Source organism: Leucoraja erinacea, chromosome 20, assembly GCF_028641065.1.
Source record: "Leucoraja erinacea ecotype New England chromosome 20, Leri_hhj_1, whole genome shotgun sequence".
NCBI lineage: Eukaryota > Metazoa > Chordata > Chondrichthyes > Rajiformes > Rajidae > Leucoraja > Leucoraja erinaceus.
This window is the reverse complement of record NC_073396.1, coordinates 18,901,092-18,922,161: the sequence shown is the minus strand read 5'-3', so window position 1 is coordinate 18,922,161 and position 21,070 is coordinate 18,901,092. Positions and strand designations below refer to the sequence as shown.

The following is a 21,070-nucleotide window of genomic DNA, read 5'->3' as shown; positions in this document are numbered from 1 at the left end:
GTTCAGGCAGCATCAGTGAAGGGAAATGGACAAACACCATTTTAGGTTGGGGACACCTGCAGATAAGAAGAGTGGGTGATCATTAATATAAATAGTAAATAATTAAGGGCCACAACTGATCCTCGGGAATCTCCACTGGTTGCATCCTTCCCGCCTGAAAAGTCAGAATCACAGTGTGGAAGCAGGCCCTTTGGCTCAACTTGCCCATGCCAACCAACATGTCCCATATATAACCAGTCCCACCTGCCTGCATTTGGCCCATATTCCTCTAAACCTATCCTATCCATGCACCTGTCTAAATGTTGTGATAATACCTACCTCAACTACCTCCTCTGGCACCTTGTTCTATATACTTACTATCCTTTGTGTAAAAAAAGTTGCTCCTCAGGTTCCCATTAAATCATCCCCCCCCCCCCCCCCTCCTAAGAAAAATACCTATTTATTCTGACTCTCTGTATGAAAGTCAACACATCAAATGACTTCTGGAAATCTAAATATATTGTATGGCACGGTGGAGCAGAGGTAGATTTGCTGCCTAATAGCGCCAGAGACCCAGGTTCAATCCTGACTTGCCAAGTGCTTGTCTAGAGTTTGTATATTCTCCTCGTGACCTGTGTGGGTTTCCTCCAGAATCTCCGGTTTCCTCCCACACTCAAAAAAACGTATAAGTTTGTAGGTTAATTGGCTTTATATAATTGTAAATTGTCCTTGTGTGGGTAGGATAGTGTTAGTGTGCGGGGATTGCTGGTCGGTGCGGATTCAGTAGGGCAAAGGGCCTGTTTCCATGCTATATCTCTAAAACTAAAAACCTAAATTCCATCTTACAGGTTCCTCCCTATTGAGTCTGCCTCTTATATCTTGAAAGATTGCCAGGAAATTTGTCGAACGATTTGATTGCACTACGTTTCTCTAAATAACTAGATTTGTTCCTATAAACCAGCCACTATAATGAATTATTATTTTTAATACCACTGTGATTCAGTGATCTTTTTGTGTAAAGGTACTGCATCATTGCACCACATGGAGCCAAGGCTGATAAGGATAATGTAATGCCAGAGAAATAGGAGCCGTGGTCAGCTGAATAATCTCTCAAACCTGCTCCGTCATTCAGTTCAGTTGGATCACATATGATCTCATCGCTGGTTCATCCTGAGAGTCCAGAGTTTTGTTTTCTGCTTAGTCTCTAGTCTTGATCATTGGTAATTTAAAAAAATCTATCTCTGCCCTGAATATATATTAATTCAACCTCCACAGTTCACCAGAGAAGAATGGTGAATTCCAAAGTTTCACAGCTCTTTTGCAGAAGAAACTTTGCTCGCCTCATTCAATAAGATTGGCTTTCTGAATGTATAGGTCACACAGGCTAGCCCTTTCTTCATAAGCTACCATCAGAATTCCTGGATGTAACAGAGCACTTTCTATGCCATGCCACCGAGGCAAGTATTTTAAACTGTATGTAAAATCAAAACTGCACATAAAATTCATGTACAATCTCACAGTCCTGCATGGCTGTTGCAAAACTTGGTATTTTGTACTTCACCACCTTGTAATAAAACCCATCATGTTATTTGCCTTGTACTCGAATGCTAACTTTGTGTTTCTTGTACAAGGACTCCAGATCTTTCTAAACATTAGTTTTATTATTCACACCATTTAAACAATATTCCAGCATTCTAATTTCCCCAAGTTGTATTGCATCTGCCACGTTTAGATCCTTTGGCAGGCTTTGTTTCCTTGACACTGCCTATCGTTCCGTGTTCAGAAAACTGGGATACTTTACATCCAGCACTTTTATCGAAATCACTTATTAGATTAATCTTCATCTCTGCCTGATTCACAATCCATCAAACCCCAGTAGACTACGATTCACACACATCCTGTCTTGCTGACTTGAAACAAATGTAAATTTGGATCAAGACTTCATAAGTTATAGGAGCATAATTAGATATTCGGCCCATCATGTCTATACCAACATTCAAGCATAGCTGATCTATCGTTCCATCTCCACCCCATTCTCCTGCCTTCTCCCCATAACGCCTGACACCCGTACTAATCAAGAATAACCTTTTTTCATCGTGCATGAATGTTTCCAAGTACATCTCACATATATGAATCATACATTCTTTATTCATTAAGATCACAATGAACAAGTATTACCTGATAGCTGGTAAAGATTTATTACATAATTACTCAGAATGTCCAGAAAAGGTAAAATGAAAACCCTAAGTGCTGCACAAAGTGCATGGAAATGTGGAGTTTACTCCACTAACAAGCCACAGAGACTGGTTTTCATAACAACTTTCAGGGATAATTGACTTTCATTTTAGGGCATGAAAGATGGTTAAAGAATCAAGACAGCTAAATGGAGTTGGCAGACAGTTAACCTCTGAACCAAATGAATGCCAGAACAGGCAATGGGCTGCTTCAGTTCCTAGGTACAAACAGGAGGACAGTCCAGTGAGAACCTTTTATCCAGTCAGTGTAGAAACATACCAACATTTTTCATCAACTATGGACTAGTGTGAACAAGAGTTAAAATCATACCAGGACTGAGCGATTCTGAAGTGTTTGATCTTCGGTGAAATTTGTCCTGTGAGGCCACAGTCTCCCCCCTCATCTATGTACCAGGAACTGAAAGAGACTAACAATCTCCCCTGGGGCTGCAATGCCACTGCACCATTAGCCAGTGGGGGCCACATGGATGGGAGTCAAATGGAAGGCAGCTGCGTGGAAGGGACCTTGCTGGAGCTCATCTTGCAGCCTTACTGCTCCATCCTCTCCGTTACTTTTCAATGACAGAGCCAAGCTCAGTGGCTGGTGCATCTCAACACACCAATCTTGACTCTCACTGCATACTCCCTTTGGGTGAGTACAGGACTGGGCCTGCTGAGCTTAGACTTTTATTTTCAGTCACCTCTCTCCAGTTATCGGCCTGTAAATCACCAGGGCTTCCTAGCTACAGTGGAGGCATGCAGATCACACCATCCAGCTTTTCCACAACCTCGCCAAGAGATTCTTTGCAGAGTTGCTGCATTTCTTGTAGCTCCCTCTTTAACGCAGCCTCCTCAGTTCTCAGCTGTGTGATCACCTCCAGTGCCGTGAGACACCCAATGTCTGGTTTTGCCGCAGAAAACTTTGTACTCTTGGCAGAAGAATCGTCTCTGAGTGCCAACCTGGCATGGCCATGTTGTCTCCTCCGGTGGCTAATTGTGGCATGCAACACTCCCAGCTTCTTTTCCACGTCACACTGTGTTGGACAAACAAATTCATCCCACCCTGTGTGAGATCGGACTTCTCGCTCCTTGTCTTCAGTCTACAATAAAGACAGGCAGCTACAGGTCAGGTTTGCAATGCTAAAGGTATCTTGAAAAGTCATGTTACGTGCAAGACAGTACCTTTGATGGCACAGCATTCATCCAGTGCACCCCTCCCACAGTACAGCCCTCTCCTGTGACAATGCAGCATCCCACACCTTTCCTACAACAATGCTGCCCCTCCACTAGTGTCACATTCATAGTCTTCCCCTCTGGCCATACAGCCCTCTCCCAATACTGTTATTCTGATAGTAAAGCACTCTCACAGTTCTCCTCTCTGACAATAGCATTCCTTCCACCCTGTATGCAAGTGGCAGCCTAGATTGTGCAGGGTGAGGCTTAAACCTCCAATGTTTCAGCTCAAGACAGCACAGATGTATTTGGTGTTTATTCATTACCTGGCCATTTCCAGGATAATGAGGAAAGAGTAATACATGTTGGTCTTGCACAAACACGTATTCCTTATGCTGGGAAGGTGCAAATATTCAGCTGCCTGATATTCCAACTGCTCTGAGTTATCAAGGTGTGAGGAAAATGCACCTGAGTGGAGGTAATTCTCCAAAACATCATTTGTTTTAACTGACGCACAACAAAGTCGAAGGTTTACCGTTTTGATCTTGGTCTTTTGCCCATCTTGCAGCTTCATCTGCAACTTCAGGATCTCACTAGAGAGATGATCCATTTCTTTGAAGGTAACACAGTCAATGTGGTCACCAGACAGGGCTGGTGAGTGTGCAGTGGCTGCTATACTGTTCTCATCCCGTGGGTTCTGCGTGTCTTGTAGCTTAGCTGCCAGCACACTTTCCTGCCAAGGAAGATTTTTATTAAATGTATCTTGTGTCACTAGTATCGTGCGTTCTTTTGCACACTCACAATTAAACTAAAGAGGCTGAGAATCCCACAGCCAACGTATACCATCCTTTGAAATAATAGCACTCAGTTGTATTCATGCACCATAACTGTTGGGACAGTTGGCCTATAGAGCTCTCCCTTGCTTTGTCTCACACTGCAGAAGGAGATAAAGTGGGAATTTCTGAAATGGGGCCATGATTGCTCATAATCGGGAATGTTGTTTATGCTGCAAGAGTTAAAGTATTCCACCTCCCACCTCCTGCCCCCTACTTCCATATATGTTAGCCTCCATCTAAATGTTGTACATGGGGACAGTGTGGAGCAGCGCTGCACCAGCGCAGGAACGTGGCTGCTCTATATCTCCCGACCGGGGTGAAAAGGAGTCCGTTCTTCATGGAGCGGCTTAGACGTCTTTGTAGAATCTCACAACATGTGGACAGATATGTGGACAGGAATGCTGACCCGGGTGGCATGGGCATTGGGCCAAAGGGCCTGATTCCATGCTGTAAAGTATAACTCAATCACCAAGTGTTCAGGTTTGAGTCAGGGATACCGCTCCTTGTGAAAAGCGTCATTTACTGGGAGTCATCAGGAAATCAGGTTCCTTAGCATTGGTGAAATCAGCCCCTGTTGAGTGAATGCTCATTTTAACCTCAAGAGGAGCTTCACAAGTGTGTCAGCACAATCACAAAGCAGGAGCTGGGGATGTACTATTCTACCAAGCCGTGCAGACACAGCACGGACGGTCATGTCCTACCACACCATATAGATAGAGTTCAGATGATATCACTCTCTCACCATCCACTGCCAAAATAGTGGCTCCAGCTGCCTCCACTCCAGGTACGCCTCCAGCCGCATGTTCTCACGCTCCAGGAGCTGCACAAACTACAGCAGTGAAGCGGTGTTAGCACAGGAACAGTAAGAGATCGTTGCTGATGTCCTAAAGTAATGGATAGCAGGTGGGGGAGCAGCTTAAATGCCAGCATCGAATCTCCACCCGAGAGTAATTACAAAATCATAACATTACTGGTACAAAGTTCACCGTTGAGAGATCGGACAAATAAGGAGCAATTGTTAGCCCACTGCTATAAATCCCTTTTCTGTAGATCTTTACATGCTGCGTTAAATTGTTCCATTAACATCACTCAGTTTTTCAGACAGCAGCAAGTCTCTGTGGTTCACTGATCGCAGGACCATGGGAGCTGGCTTCAGATAGATCCTGGGCTAGAAAACGGAAACTGTCCAAGATTCTCACTGCTTGATCACAAATTAGCAGTCCATACTAAAATACCCTCATACATATACTCAACAAAGACAAGATCAGCAGCTTCTGTGACTCTCACACCGATACACGAAGGATGGCACGAGTGACTCTACAGCAGTGTGTGACATCATCCTCATGAGCTGCCATTCAGTGCCACTGCACTGCCACAAGAGTCGGCTCAGCTCAGGAATGGGCATGTCCAATTCCTGGCACAAGGAGTGATACAAAAGGCGAACAGAATTTAGCACAGAGAGCAATACGGCACAGTAACAGGCTCATCAGCCCACAATGCCCGTGCTGAACATGATGCCAAGGTAAACTAATCTCTGCCTGCACGTGATCCATATCCCTCCATTCCCTGTGCCTATCTAAAAGCCTCTTAAATGCCACTATTTTGTCTGCCTCCACCACCACCTCTGGCGGCGAGTTCCAGGCACCCATCACACTCATGTAAAACATCGTCCCACATATCATCCTTCAAACTTTACCCCTTCACCTTAATGCTATGCTCTTAAGTCTTTGACATTTCCACCTTGGGAAAAAGATTCTGTCTACTCTGTTATTTCAGCAATGATCAGCCATGATCATATTGAATGGCGGTGCAGGCTCAAAGGGCCAAATGGCCTACTCCTGCACCTATTTTCTATGTTTCTATTTAATTCTTCACATGTTTAAATAATAATGTTTTATTTTTAATTGTCTACTGTATATCGTGTTGTTACGCGAGCAAAGCACCAAGACAAATTTCTTGTATGTATACATCTTGGCTAATAAAATGTATTCAATTCAATTCTATCTATGCCTCTCATAATTTTATAAACTTCTATCCAGCTGTGCATTTGCAGGCAGCAGAAGACGAACACCAAGTTCTGTGTGTCAGCACCCACAAGAGGAGATTAGTGGCTCACAGTATGAAGTGGGCACTTAACATTGACAGAGGATAGCTTTGTAGAGAGGAAGCAGAAGAATGCACAGGACCAGAGTAGGTGCTGCCACGGTCTGCTCAGCCAGCTCACCTCACTGCATCGCTCAGGATCTCGGATTAACCGTGTTTCTGTTGCAAACAAATGACTGAAGCTTTGCCCACTGCGGCATCCTCTGGTGTACAAGTGTATCTGAAAGGCAACATCAGAGATCAGAGCCAGACACCTCTTTCCTTGTTTTGTGATGTAAACCCCCAAAAATTGATGCATTCAGGGGGCTTTTTACTTCTTCCTTCCTCTGCCGAGTTAAAGCCTATTTCAGGGATAATAACTTTACACAAGTTAATTATCTTGATTTCTTCCTGAAACCTCTGAAGTAGAATATTAAAAGCACATGAGATTAAGCTGGGATTTAGTCCAGATGATCTCAGATGGAGAGAAACAAATGGTATTGACCTGAATGGTCAAATTGCGTGTGACTGGTGCAAGGGGAGTGATTGAGAGGGTTTTGGGGATGATGTGAAGAGAGATGGTTGTGATGGGTAGGGTTGGGGACATTGTACCGATGTAGTAGATTGAACCATAGAAAGCATCACAGCTTGGTTTGGCAATTCTGCCCAAGACCGCAAGAAATTGCAGTGAGTTATGAATGAAGCCCAATCCATCACACAAACGAGACTCCCCTCCATCAATTCCAACTACACTTCATGCTCCCTCGGGAAAGCAGATGACAGGACCATTTTCACGCAGTCATTCCCTCTACTCCCCGCTAATGTTGGGCAGAAGGCACAAAAGCTTGAAAGCACATACTGCTAGATTCAGAGCTTCTTCCCGCTGGTAACCATAGATAGGTTAGAAATATCAAAGGGCATAGCTTTAAGGTGAAAGGTGCAAAGTTTAAAGGAGATGTGCTGGGCAAGTTTTTGAACACAAAGATGGTGAATGCCTGGAACGCGCTGCTTGGGGTGTTGGTGGAGGCAGATACGATGTGACATTTAAGAGGTTTTTAGATAGCCACATGGATATGTAGGGCATGGAAGGATATGGATCATGTGCAGGCAGATGAGATTAATTTAGCTAGGTATTATGTTTGGTATAGACACTGCGGGCCCAAAGGCCTGTTCTGTGACCTACTCTTCTATGTTCTGAAGAGTCAGTCCTCTCATAAGGTCGGGTGTATCTCCCAACCTAGCTCTTTGCAGACCTTGCACTTTTACTTTAATCTGCACTTTCTCTAGCTGTGTAACGTTATAACGGCGTAACAATATATTCTGTACTCTGGTGTTTTTCCCTTTTCACTACCTGTTGTACTTGTGTATGGTTGTGTATGATTGTACTCATTCATAGTATGATTGGAATGAATAGCACAGACACAGCTTTTCGCTCGACCTCAGGTGTGACAATAATGAACTAATACCAATAGATGAAGATGAAGGATGGAAGAATCATAAGGTTTAATGGGGTCCCTGTCTGGCAGAGAGCTATGAAGATTGACTTATTTCTGGAGCGCCCAATGGCAGATTGACCACCAGGGGCACCAGGGAGATGGCCACCATGCCAGCAGTCTTAGTTTTTTCTTTCTTTTGTTATTTTTTACTGCGTTAAAAGTTTGTTTTAATGTTCTTCGGTATGTTTATGTAGGGGGGATGGGATCGGGGGAGCTGATCGCCTCAACGCAGAGGGTCCGAACGCCGCCGGCTACGGGAGTCAAGATCGTCCCGTCAACGGAGGGCTCAAGACCCCCGACCGAGGAAGAACAAAAGAAAGGACTTGAACTTTATTTCGTCTTCCATCACAGTTAGGAATGTGTAGGAGTCACTGTGGTGGATGTTCAAGTTAAAATGTCTTTTTGAGTGATCTGTTGCTTTTAATTGTATGACTGACCTGGTCAATGAAATTCCTCGTATGTTGCAAAACATACTTGGTGAATAAAGTGTGATTCTGAACAATATAACTTCATCCACATCTAATGTGCAAAATGCATCAGATTTGTAACTGCAAAAGTGACCAGTGGAATGTTTTACCAAGCCATAATCACTGGAGATTATTGTTGAAGTATGTCACTGTGTGGCGAGTTTGTGCAGTTCTGAAATTGATGCTGCCACACAACCAATATCAGGGCTGGTGATTGGTACCTTGTGGAGGGTGGCACACCGCTCCTGCTGGGCACTGTGAAGACTCTTCCAGCGGAATCGCAGCTTTCCCTGTAACCACTGCAGGTATCGCACATCCATCCCCACTGCGTGCTCGCCTGCTGGACTGTCCGATTTATCTGTGGGCCTTACCGCAGCAGCCTGCCTGCACTGAAAGCAAGAGACATCATCGCAGACACTGTCACTCACTGACAACCATTGCACAGTGCTAATTGAAGGTGTTACAGCAATGTCGATTTTAAGGAGCAAGATGCCTTGAAAATCATTTAGGTGCCTGACGCAGGATAGGCTCATTAGGAGAATGAAGGGACATTGTACCAAATTATGAGACCTAATGGGTGAATTGATGCTCAAATGTTCCTTAGCAGGGATGAAAAACTCAAGATGGCTGTTAATGGGTATGTTACAAAACCTACCTGAATCGTGGCTGAGCATCTGCCCTACCCCGTGTGCGCGATTTTGGCGCTGTTTAGAAGGGGGCGGGTTTAAAACGCGATTTTTACTAGGCTGTTGCAATCGAAAATGTTCAGCCTAGTAAATCATTAACGGAAAATCGCTGAAAGACCCCGTCGCAAAAGGTATTATTAGTTTTTATGGCCTTGTATAATAGTTATAGTAGTTTAAAAACCACTCTCTCAACCCGCAATCTCTCGCAGCCCCAAGGTTTTATAAAGCAAACAATTAAAGGTATGTACCTTATTTTTACATTAAATGCGGCTTGTATATAACCCTGTGTATAAAGTTTTCTATAGCGAGTAGTTCATTTTGGGCTCTTTATATCCCGCAGTATTTTTCTGGGCATTTGAGGGCACAAATCCAGCGCAATGTGAACGTTCTAAACCAGCACGTTCACAGGAACCCACTAGAAAGCCGATTTAAATGGACTTTAATTTACAGCAATTGAACACTAAATTCCTTCCATTTGGCCTATAAATTGATGTAAATGAGATTTAAAAATCATGTTTTATTGTGAATTATTTGTGAATATTATTTGGACACTTGGGCTATTTAAAAATGTTAATCATTTATTAAGAAATGGATAGATGTTTAGATCTAATAATTGAAATTTGAAATTAGCTACAATTGGGTAACTAACTAATTATATGCTTTAATTTCAGGTCATCCAAGTAAGATTATTTTATATTTGTTTCAGAATGCTTCAATCTATGATAACTGAAAATTTCATTCAGTTCTCTTAATTTTTAAGAAGGTTATGGGCTTTTGACTGTCCACGATCACAGCATTTTTGTTATGTCCATAGAAAATCAATAGGGAACAAGATGCTAATTTCCGAGTATGAAAATGGCCATACCTTTTTTATTACTTGAGATATAAAAGTGAATTAGGTGTCAAATTAAACTTATTGTTATGCTTTATCTGATGGGATAAACTGCAGACTTGATTTTTTAAATCTCAAAATTTTGTAACATTGCTACTGGAAACATTTTTATTCAGGAGTAGTGGGTGTCTTTAATTTCCCTCCATGACACAAACCAGACTCCCCTCCATCAATTGATCAATTTCCCTCCTGGGATAAATAAAGCTCTAAGGTAGACACAAAATGCTGGAGTAACTCAGCGGGACAGCAGCATGTCTGGAGAGAAGGAATGGGTGATGTTTTGGGTCGAGTGCTGGAGTACTCTTACCGTGCAGAGTGATACCTGATCCTCCACACGTAGCCGTTGCTGTTCCAGTAGCTTCTCAAACAGGTGGATTTTCAGGAGTAGCCAAGAGAAGACCAGGAGGAGATCTCGGCTGCCCCGACTGCCATCAGCAGGGAGCTGATAGAAGTCCAAGAACCCATAACCATAGTAACAAACTGCAGCCTTCACATATTCAATCTGGTGACCTGAGTCGGGTTTGGGGAGAGAGAGACAACCTGTCAGATACAGCTTGAAATATTGGTTCTTCATCACGTTAATTAACGGCATCATCTCCATTAGTCATGCCTGAGACACATATCTGCTCTGTGTCCACAATGAGAGGCTTTAAATTTTAACAACTAACAAAAGAACAGCAGGGAGCTATTTTGCCCTTCAAATCTCTCCTATTGTAACATGAATCAGGAAAAGGCTAATCAGCCCACGTCTTCACTCCATTCAATATGACAGCTGATCTACTGTTGGTCTTGACACCATTTTACCCCTCTCCCAATACCCCTTCACTCCCTTGTAAAAACACTATTTGTCATTGTATCTCAGGACGTGACAATAATAAACCAATACCAATGCTGGTCAATAATTACTTTGAATATCTTCAAAGACTCAATCTCCACAGTTCTCTTGGGTAGATTCAGGATCCTCTGAGAGTAGAATTCCCCCCCCTCATCTCCACCTTAATCTGAAACATGCCCTCTAGAGGAAAACATCAAACTTCTTCAGAATCTTATGTTTTAATAAGATCACTTCTTATTCATCTGAAATCCAATTGGCATCTTTATTCACACATCAGTCCTTTTGACGTGTCCAGTGAATCTTCTCTGCACTGTTTCTGTAATGTACTGCAATGTTTGCTGTCCCACTGTTTAGATGATTATTTCCTTTTTCATTCTTCCATTGTGGCCAACCTTAGATTTTCCAGCATCATACTGTATCTTCCAACTTCTTGTCCCCTCAATTAATTCTATATCCCTTAGCAGGTTCCGTGTGTCAGCAGTTACGACCTGGAGTCTGCTGACCTTTGCTGCATACTCCTTGGCATCAACACGCAACAAAATCCATTACTCTCTTAAAACTTCCAATCATCAGAGTATGAGCAGTTCCCGATTTCAGTTCTGAATAGTCCCCCTCCCAATTTAACATTATTTTTTAAATTCCTGATTCTCTTACCTGAAGAAACTAATTATCTGCAGGAATTCGATTAATTCCGTTAGCCACTAGTGAGCAACTCATTTCTCTGTACCAAGATATTGTTATGAAATTTGTCTTTATAATTTCAGCCTTTCAAGTCAAGTTTATTCGTCACATACACATACGAGATGTGCAGTGAAATGAAAAGTGGCAATGCTTGCGGGCAAGGTCTCATTCAGTCTCTAGATCGGTCCCAACGACTCCCATGACTAAGATCAACCAACAGACCTCTGCTTCTGTTAATGGAACAGCTATGGAATGAGAAGATGCCTTGCCGTTTCCACTGAGCAGCTTAGAGAAGCAAAATTTAGAAACAAAGAACTGCAGATGCTGGTTTACACCAAGGACACAAAGTGCTGGAGTAACCCATTGGGCTGGCAGCAGTTCTAACTGAAGAATGGCCTCGACCTGAAATGTCACCTATCCATGCTCCAGAGATGCTCCCTGACCAGATGAGTTACTGCAACACTGTGCGTCCTTTAGCCTACAGCAGGCATAAGGTCAATGAGATACTAAGAGTGACATTCCTTTTGACACTGAATCAAGGTGGCAGGGTATTAAGGTTGGAAAGTGGATGAGTTAAAAGAGCAGCCATAATTTTACTAAACAGGCAGAACAGGTTTGAGGAGGTGTATGACATATTCTTTCTCCTTCTTCTCACCTTGTGATGCATTAACACCTAGTTGGCTCCAAAAACCTGGAGATGTTTACCATGGGATCATTCAAAGTGAACAATATCACTCCCAAGATCAGAATGATAACATCTGTAGGAAGGAACTGCAGATGCTGGTTTAAACCGAAGATATAGACACAAAATGCTGGAGTAACTCAGCTGGACAGGCAGCATCTCTGGAGAGAAGGTATTTTACCATTACTCCTTCCTCCCTAATTTTCCACTCAACAGGTTCTCTTGTAGTTTCTGTGGTCAAGTGTAGGAGAGCAGGTGGCATTGTCAGACCGATTTAGACATGAGATTTTGAGATCAGGTGATGACAGGAAACTGTGGGGAGCAGCAACAATTTCAAAGACAATAAACATATCCGCTTTTCTTAGGCAAGAGATGTGAGTGCAAAATGTACGTGTCTTATATAAACCTCTATTTCTTTCTTATATTATTACAATCTATCTTTCCAACATATTTCACTGGCTGTGAAATGGTATTAGGATTGATTTATTATTGTCACGTGTACTGAGATACAATGAAGAATAGGCACAAATAGCTGGAGTAACTCAGCGGGACAGGCAGCATCTCTGGAGAGAAGGAATGGGCGACATTTCGAGTCAAGGCCCTTCTTTAGACTGGTTAGGGTTAAGGGAAACGAGAGATATAGACGGTCATGTGGAGAGATAAACAATGAATGAAAGGTATGGAAAAAAGTAACGATGATAAAGGAAACAGGCCATTGTTAGCTGTTTGTAGCATTCCCTCTCTCTAATCCTCCCCCACCCGTCACATTAGCTTCTCATTTTCACCCTACAAACAGCTAACAATGGCCTGTTTCCTTTATCATCATAACTATTTTGCCTATCTTTCATTCATTGTTCTTTATCTCTCCACATCACCGTCTATATCTCTTGTTTCTCTTAGCAGTCTGAAGAAGGGTCTCGACCGGAAACATCACCCATTCCTTCTCTCCAGAGATGCTGCCTGTCCCGCTGAGGCACTCCAGCTATTTGTGTCTATCCCACTATGAAGGAAATATCCTGTTCTTTTATTTTGAACTAAAATGGCAGGTCTTCAATTTGTCTGCACTGAAATACATTCAGTACAGTTTTTGCCAATTTGCTTAATCTATTAATATACTTTGTAATTCAATGCTCCCATTTACAATGTTACTGAATTACTATACAACAGCATACCATTCAAACCATTGGCTCCATGCAAAATCCCAGCAAAGCAAACTCATCAGCCAATTCCATGTTCTCCTGCAGCCCTGTAACATCCTCTCCCACATGCCTATCAACTCCCCTTTGGTTATTTTGTCACATACCTATAATAAGGGGTATTTCACAGTAGCCAATTTACTTACCAACATGTCTTTTGGATGTGGGAGGAAACCAGAGCTCCTGGTGCTATACACACAGCCATTGGGAAGAATGCAAAAGTACCACATCACCTACAGCAACAATGTGCTGGGGGAACTCAGCAGGTCCAACAGCATATTTTGAGGGAAAACAATTGGGAATGGTTCAGGTTGAAACCCTGCATCAGAGTCAGAGTCCCTGTAAGTGTCCTGGTGTAAATATTCCAAGTTCTTGGTAAAGGAGTCTACCCTGAGACAATCATCACTGGCAATCCATCACGGACATGTCCTCTACGCTGGACTCGTCACAGGGAAAACAAAAGCCATAGTCAAAATGCATCTCTCAATGTAGAATTTGTTGACCAACAACAGATTTTTGAGCTGTGTCATTCAGCAATGACATTGACAAATAAAAGCCATTTTGGATAAGTAACCTTTGCTGATATGTTGAACAGCCTTCATTTCCTTCCCTCTTTTCTGAAACAGTGGAGTAATTTAATTGTAAGATAATTGTCCAAGAACTAGGAGCAGGATAGGAAAACTATTATATTGCATTCAGATCCCACTGAACAATATGGGTGTAATACATATTAGTATACAATGGATTGATTCTTACCCAAGTCTGTGACTGCACAGTTCTTATTTTCACTGACTAGTTTCAGGAGACAATATAGCAACTTCCAGAAGTCAGTCGTCTGCAGAACACAAGAGTTAAACATAGAACATAGCATGACCCCAGCCGGTACTGTATGTCCCTCCAACCCAGTGACACACCAGGCTGCAGCATGTCAGTGTTATTCAGTATAATTGCAACCTCATTAACACAAGAAATAATTTTATTTTTCCATTTTTCAGTACATATGACATTTAAACACTCTTGACAGTCTAGATACAAATAGGGCATGACCGTTCCTTGATGCCACGCCATCCGTGCACCTCAGCCTCCCACAATGTACCCTATATTGCTCTACTCTGTACTATGCTACATTTCCAGTCTAAAATAAACTCATTACCACCCCTACTTCTTCAGATGTTTGAGGATACTTGGCAAGTTACAGATACTCTACCCTCAAATATCATAGGAAGTAGGGGCGGTATTGAGTTTAATTGACTATCTTTTTCACATTAACCACTTGAATGACCCTGTTAACCCCAGCCACCATCTTTCCTCAGCATCGAATTGCTTGTACTGTATAAGATTGCGCCACATACTTTGACTTGCACTATTATGGCCTGGTTACCTAGTGTAATTGATAATGTATTATATATTTATTTGTTTGTGTTGTTGTGTTTAATGCTGCAGCAAGTAAGAATTGAATTGCTCCCATCCCAGTGCAAATGACAATTAAATATTTGTAAAGCCCTAATATAGGGAGATCACAAATAAAAGCTGTGCATATTGGAAACAGTGGCATCTGTGGAGAAAGAAAACCTGAACTAGTTTGAATGAAAATTGGAACCATCAACAATTTCTCGCTCTCCAGGGACGCTGCCAGATAGGCTGTTTTTTTAAACACTTTCTGTTAATTCAGATTTTCCTCGTCTCCATGTTTTCTCCTTTTGTGAATCCCCCGAGGGAGGGATAGGGGAGGGTAAGGGTTGGGCAGGTGATGGTGAGGTGGGGGTGGGAGGTGAGAGATGGGGGGTGAGGTAAGGTGGGGGGAATGAGAGACGGGGGTGAGGATGAGATGAGGGTGAGGATGCTGTGAGGGTGGGGTGAGAGATGGGGGTGAGATGAGGGTGGGGTGATGGATGTTGTAAGGGGTGGCGGTGACGAGGAGCATGTGGTGGGGGTTGAGGAGAGGTGGTGGTGGAAGATGTGAGAGGTGGGGGGGGGGTGAGGTGAGGATGTGGGTAAGATAAGGGAGTGCGAGTCAAATGCTGCGAGGTGAGAGATGGGGGGGTGGGCTATGCGGGGTGTGAGGTTGAGGTGGGGGGGTGAAATGTGAGAGGTGGGGGGGGGTGAGGTAAGGGAGGGTGGTGTTGTGAGGTGAGAGATGTGATGGACGGCGTGGGGGGAGGGTGCTGTGCAAAGATGCTCTATAATCTTTGGTGCTGTGTGAAGTGATGGGGGTGGACGATATAGGGGGGGGAGGGGGGAGGGTGCTGTGAGTGAGTGATGGGGTGGACCAAAGATTATAGAGGAGCTCTTTGGGGTGACTCGGCTTGTACTCATTAGAATTTGGAAGATTGCGGGGGGATCTTATAGAAACTTATAAAATTCTTAAGGGGTTGGTCAGGCTAGATGCAGGAAGATTGTTCCCGATGTTGGGGAAGTCCAGAACAAGGGGTCACAGTTTAAGGATAAGGGGGAAATCTTTTAGGACCGAGATGAGGATTGAATCTCTGGAATTCTCTGTCACAGAAGGTAGTGGAGGCCAGTTCATTGGCTATTTTTAAGAGGGAGTTAGATGTGGCCCTTGTGGCTAAAGGGATCAGGGGGTATGGAGAGAAGGCAGGTACAGGATACCGAGTTGGATGATCAGCCATGATCATATTGAATGGCGGCGCAGGCTCGAAGGGCCAAATGGCCTACGCCTGCAGCTATTTTCTATGTTTCTATCAAAGATTATAGAAGAGCAAAGATGCTCCTCCGCCATCCGCCACCTCCAACGTGACCCCACCACTCACCACATCTTCCCATCTCCCCCTATGTCTGCCTTCCGCAAAGACCCCTCCCTCCGCAACTCCCTTGTCAATTCTTCCCTTCCCTCCCGTACCACCCCCTCCCCGGGCTCTTTCCGTTGCAACCGCAAGAAATGCAACACCTGTCCCATCACCTCCCCCATCAACTCCATTCAAGGACCCAAGCAGTCGTTCCAGGTGCGACAAAGGTTCACCTGTATCTCCTCCAACCTCATCTACTGCATCCGCTGCTATAGATGTCAGCTGATTTACATCGGGGAGACTAAGCGGAGGTTGGGCGATCGTTTCGCCGAACACCTCCGCTCAGTCCGCAATAACCTACCTGAACTCCCGGTGGCTCAGCACTTCAACTCCCCCTCCCATTCCCAATCCGACCTCTCTGTCCTGGGTCTCCTCCATTGCCAGAGTGAGCAACACCGGAAATTGGAGGAACAGCACCTCATATTCTGCCTGGGTTGCTTGCGTCTGGACGGTATGAACATTGAATTCTCCCAGTTTTGCTAGCCCTTGCTGTCTCCTCCCCTTCCTTAACCCTCGAGCTGTCTCCTCCCATCCCCCCGCCCTCGGGCTCCTCCTCCTCCCTTTTTCCTTCCTTCTCCCCCCCCACCCACCATCAGTCTGAAGAAGGGTTTCGGCCCGAAACGTCGCCTATTTCCTTCGCTCCATAGATGCTACTGCACCCGCTGAGTTTCTCCAGCATTTTTGTGTACCTTTGCTCCTCTATAATGTTTGGTTTCTATCAAAGATCTTATAGCAAAGCAAGATAGGCTACTCCTGCTAAATGCAATGGAACTGACGTGTAGTACGTTATGGAGGGGATCATGGGCATTTTTCCACGCCCATTTTAGCAACCTGAGCCTACCTAACCCGACCCGCACTGTAATCAATGTTGCAGGGCAACAGTTTGTGTGGGTCAGATTCATAAATCTGTCAGTTCAAACTTCTTGTCAAGAATAACATTTGATTCTGGTAATTGTCTTTTTTAATGTTTTTTAAATCATTCCTTTTTAAATGGTTCACAAGCAATGTTTGAGTTGATTTTGTAGTAACCGGAACCGACCCGACTCGCAGGGTAATTGACATTGCGGAACTTTTTATGTGTGATATAGGGTTAGATTCATAATTCTGTTAGTTCATAATTCTGTTAATTCTTGTTAAAGAATAAAATGTTTATAAACACACATACATGAAATTCATATTAATGTATATAATCATATAACACACACAATTATATTTCTTCTGATCCAATAATGAACTTTATGTCAGACTGGACAAGGGACATTAAATAAAAAACATTGTAAATAAGAAACATTGTCTTGGGGCACTCTCTCTCCCCGCTGCCCCGGGCCCCGCACTCTCTCTCTCTCCCCGCTGCCCCGGACCCCGCAATCCCTCTCCCCGCACTCCCTCCCTCTCCCCGCTGCCCCGGACCCCGCATTGATCCTCTCCCTCTCCCCGCTGCCCCGCACTCACTATCCTCTCACTCCCCGCTGCCGCCACACTCCCTCTCCCCGCTGCCCCCGGGCCCCGCACTCTCTCTCCCCGCTGCCCCGCACTCTCTCTCCCCGCTGCCCCGGGCCCCGCACTCTCTCTCCCCGCTGCGGATCCAATCTTTGGCCGGAAGCAAGAAAGCGGAACAAGATGGCGGAGTCAGGTTGCTAAAATGTGTCCTATAATCACCCATGAATCCGCCCATGAGCGGACCTCACGATTGCGTGAGAGTAACCCATCTTGCTTTGGTTTCTATAAGGAGGTGAGGAATCTTGAGATTTGGCGGTTGAGAATGAGGGCGGGGTTTGCATCCGCGCGCCAAGACCCCCCCTCCCCCTCCCCCTGACGAGCGGACCAACGGCAGCCGCGCAGTAATTGGTGGAGGACCGTCCCGCCCCCTTCTCCTGATTCGCTCTCTCTGATGTGGGTGACGCGGCCCCTCTAATTGGCCGGCGCCCCTGTCAATCACCGCGTCAGGCCGGGCTCGCGCGGCGACTCACCACCTCATCCCTATCGAACTTGGCCTGGCGGAAAGCCTCTGGGCTGAGGGCCCCGACCCCGGCCCCGGCCAGCACCCTGCACACAGCCGCGATCGCCGCCTTCACCGTCATTATCGGCGCCGGGGCAGCGCTCGATGGCGCCTCGGGAGGCGGTTACGAACAAAAGAGGCAGAAAGGAACCCAAGAGCGTCCGCCTCGCCGTGATCCTGGGGTTCTGTCCCTCATCGCCCCCGCCAGGACGGGAGGACTCACGGCTCCAGTATTGAGTTGGTGTCATTTCATGCATTATTATAGGAATGTTCCAATGCCCCCAATCCCCACTCCATGTGGGTGGACTAAGGTCTGGAGCAATAACATTAAATTACACAATTTATGGTTTTTAAATGTTGACAAGCTCCACATACACGAATTAAACAACACACTGAGCAAATGACAGAAAGGGGTATTCTTGGTTCTTGATCCTCCAAAATATTCCAAATGGAATTTAAACTGGAGGTGGCGGAGTGTGGACTTAAGCAAAAACTATTTGATTCCAATGATCGATCACGAGGACATGCTATGGCACTTCACTGGATGAGTACAAATCGCGCTGGCAGGAATGGAATCTACATTTATTTTAATAATCTGGAATAGATAGGAACTATGACCAACATCAACTTTCCCTAAACACTATTCCTACTTCATTTGACCCAAGTCTTTTATCCAGCGTAGGGAAATCAAAATGAGAGAATGTATGTTTAAGGTGAGAAGGACAGGATTTAATACAAACCTGAGGGACAACTTTTTCACTGGGAGGCAGGAGAGGTCATGAGAGGAAGGGGCGTCGCTGTCCCATGTTGACTGACATGAGAGGAGACCAATCTGCGCGGCACTGACTGACAGGAGAGGAGACCAATCTGCGCATGCACGGTTTTAAAGATTTTTAAACCTTAATAACTTTTAAAATGTACCGTCGATCAGAACAGAACTTGTTGCACTTGCAGCACAGGAGAATGGTAAGTAAGGTGGTGAAAAATCATACTTCTTTAGTCAGAGGGTAGTTAATCTGTGGAACTCATTGCCACAGAGGGCTGTGGAGACCAAGTCAGTGGATATTATAAATTAGACAAATTCTTGATTAGGACGAGTATCAAGGGTTATGGGGAGAAGGCAGGAAAATGGGATTTGGAGGCACAAATCAGCCATGATTGAATGGCGGAATGGACTCAATGAGCTGAAAGGCCTAATTCTATTCCTATAACTTGTGAACTTTCAGTGTGCTGTTCCAGAAGAGTATATGTACTCATGTATAATATAGTCATAGAGTGATACAGTGTGAAAACAGGCCCTGCGGGCTAACTTGCCCACACTGGCCAACAATGTCCCAGCTACACTAGTTCCTCTTGCCTTTGCTTGGTCCATATCCTTCCAAACATGTCCTATCCATATACTTGTCTAACTGTTTCTTAAACGATGGGATAGTCCCAGCCTCAACGACCTCTTCTGGCAGCTTGTTCCATACACCCATCACCCTTTGTATGAAAAGTTCACCCCTCAGTTTCCTATTAAATCATTTCCCCTTCACCTTGAACCTATGTCCTCTGGTCTTCGATTCCCCTACTCTGGGCAAGAGGCTCTGTGCATCTACCCGATCTATTCCTCTCATGATTTTGTACTCCTCTATAAGATCACCCCTTTTCCTCCTGTGCTCCATGGAACAGTGACCCAGCCTACTCACCCTCTCCCTAGAGCTCACATCACCCAGTCCTGGCAACATCGTAAATCTTTTCTGAACCCTTTCAAGCTTGACAATATATTTCCTATAAGATGGTGCCCAGAACCGAACACAATATTCTAAATGTGGTCTCACCCATGTCTTATACAACTGCAATATGATCTCCCAACTTCTATACTCAATACTCTGACTGATGAAGGCCAAAGTGCCAAAAACCTTTTTGACCACCTTATCCAACTGCAACTCGATCTTCAAGGAACCATGCACCTGTACTCCTAGATTCCTCTGCTGTCCAACACAACCCAGAGGCTGACCATTTTCTATGTAGGCCCTTGTTCGACGTCCCAAAATGCAACACCTCAAAATTTTCTGTATTAAATTCCATCAACCATTCTTCCACCCACCTGGCCAATCGATCCAGATCCTGCTGCAATCTTTCACAACCATCTTCACTATCTGCAAAACCACTCACTTTTGCATCGTCAGCAAACTTGCTAATCTTGCTCTGTATGTTCTCATCCAAATCATTGATGTAGATGACAAACAGTAATGGGCCCAGTAACCCTGAGGAACATCACTAGTCACAGGCCTCCAGTCCGAGAAGCAACCTCCGACCATCGCCCTCTGCTACCTTCCATGGTGCCAATTTGCTATCCATTCTTCTATCTCTCCTTGGATCTCATGCGATCTGAACTTCCAGAGCAGCCTACCATGCGGAACCTTGTCGAATACCTTACTGAAATTCATGTACACAACATCTACAGTTCTGCCATCGACCATTTTGGTCACGTCTTCATAAATCTCAATCAGATTTGTGAGACACGACCTCCCACGTACAAAACCATGCTGACTTTCCCTAATCAGCTCTTGCCCATCCAAATGCCTGTATAACCTATCTCTCAGAATACTCTCTAGTAACTTTCCAACTGCAGATGTTAAGCTCACCGGCATATAGTTCCCAGCATTTTCCCTGCAGCCCTTCTTGAAAAGAGGCACAACATTTGCCACCCTCCAGTCTTCCAGAACCCCTCCTGTATTTAAGGACAACTCATAAATTTCAACCAGAGCTCCCGCAATTTCCTCTCTAGTTTCCCGCAATGTCCTCGGATGTACCTGATCAGGCCCTGGAAATGTGTCTACCTTCATACACTTCAATATGATTTAACTGGATAACATGTAGAACAAGCTTTTCACTGCATTTCTGTTGACGTGACAATCACAAACTAAAATAAACAAAGTTAGGAATGGATGGGAAATGGTGGCCTTGTCCACAGCGCAATGGCCTTCAAAAGGTCATTAGTAAAAGTAAATCTTTAATGCCTCAGGCTTTTGGCTTGAAA

General features: G+C 44.5%; 1 protein-coding gene across 2 annotated transcripts; it reads right to left on the bottom strand.

Moving 5' to 3' along the window:
• Positions 1–2,107: 2,107 nt before the first annotated feature.
• tedc1 (tubulin epsilon and delta complex 1) lies at positions 2,108–19,842 on the bottom strand. Of its 2 annotated transcripts, XM_055651484.1 has the most exons (8): positions 18,017–19,836; positions 13,996–14,074; positions 10,153–10,355; positions 8,489–8,656; positions 6,447–6,545; positions 4,965–5,051; positions 3,922–4,119; positions 2,108–3,313 (listed from the first exon to the last, which is right to left on the bottom strand). In XM_055651484.1, exons 1-8 carry the CDS (start codon positions 18,125–18,127, stop codon positions 2,957–2,959), a joined length of 1,302 nt encoding a protein of 433 aa, XP_055507459.1. In that variant the 5' UTR covers positions 18,128–19,836; the 3' UTR covers positions 2,108–2,956. The 2 variants fall into 2 exon arrangements, with proteins under 2 accessions (XP_055507459.1, XP_055507460.1); XM_055651485.1 differs by lacking the exon at positions 6,447–6,545 and having other exon boundaries at positions 18,017–19,842.
• Between the last annotated feature and the right edge of the window lie 1,228 nt (positions 19,843–21,070).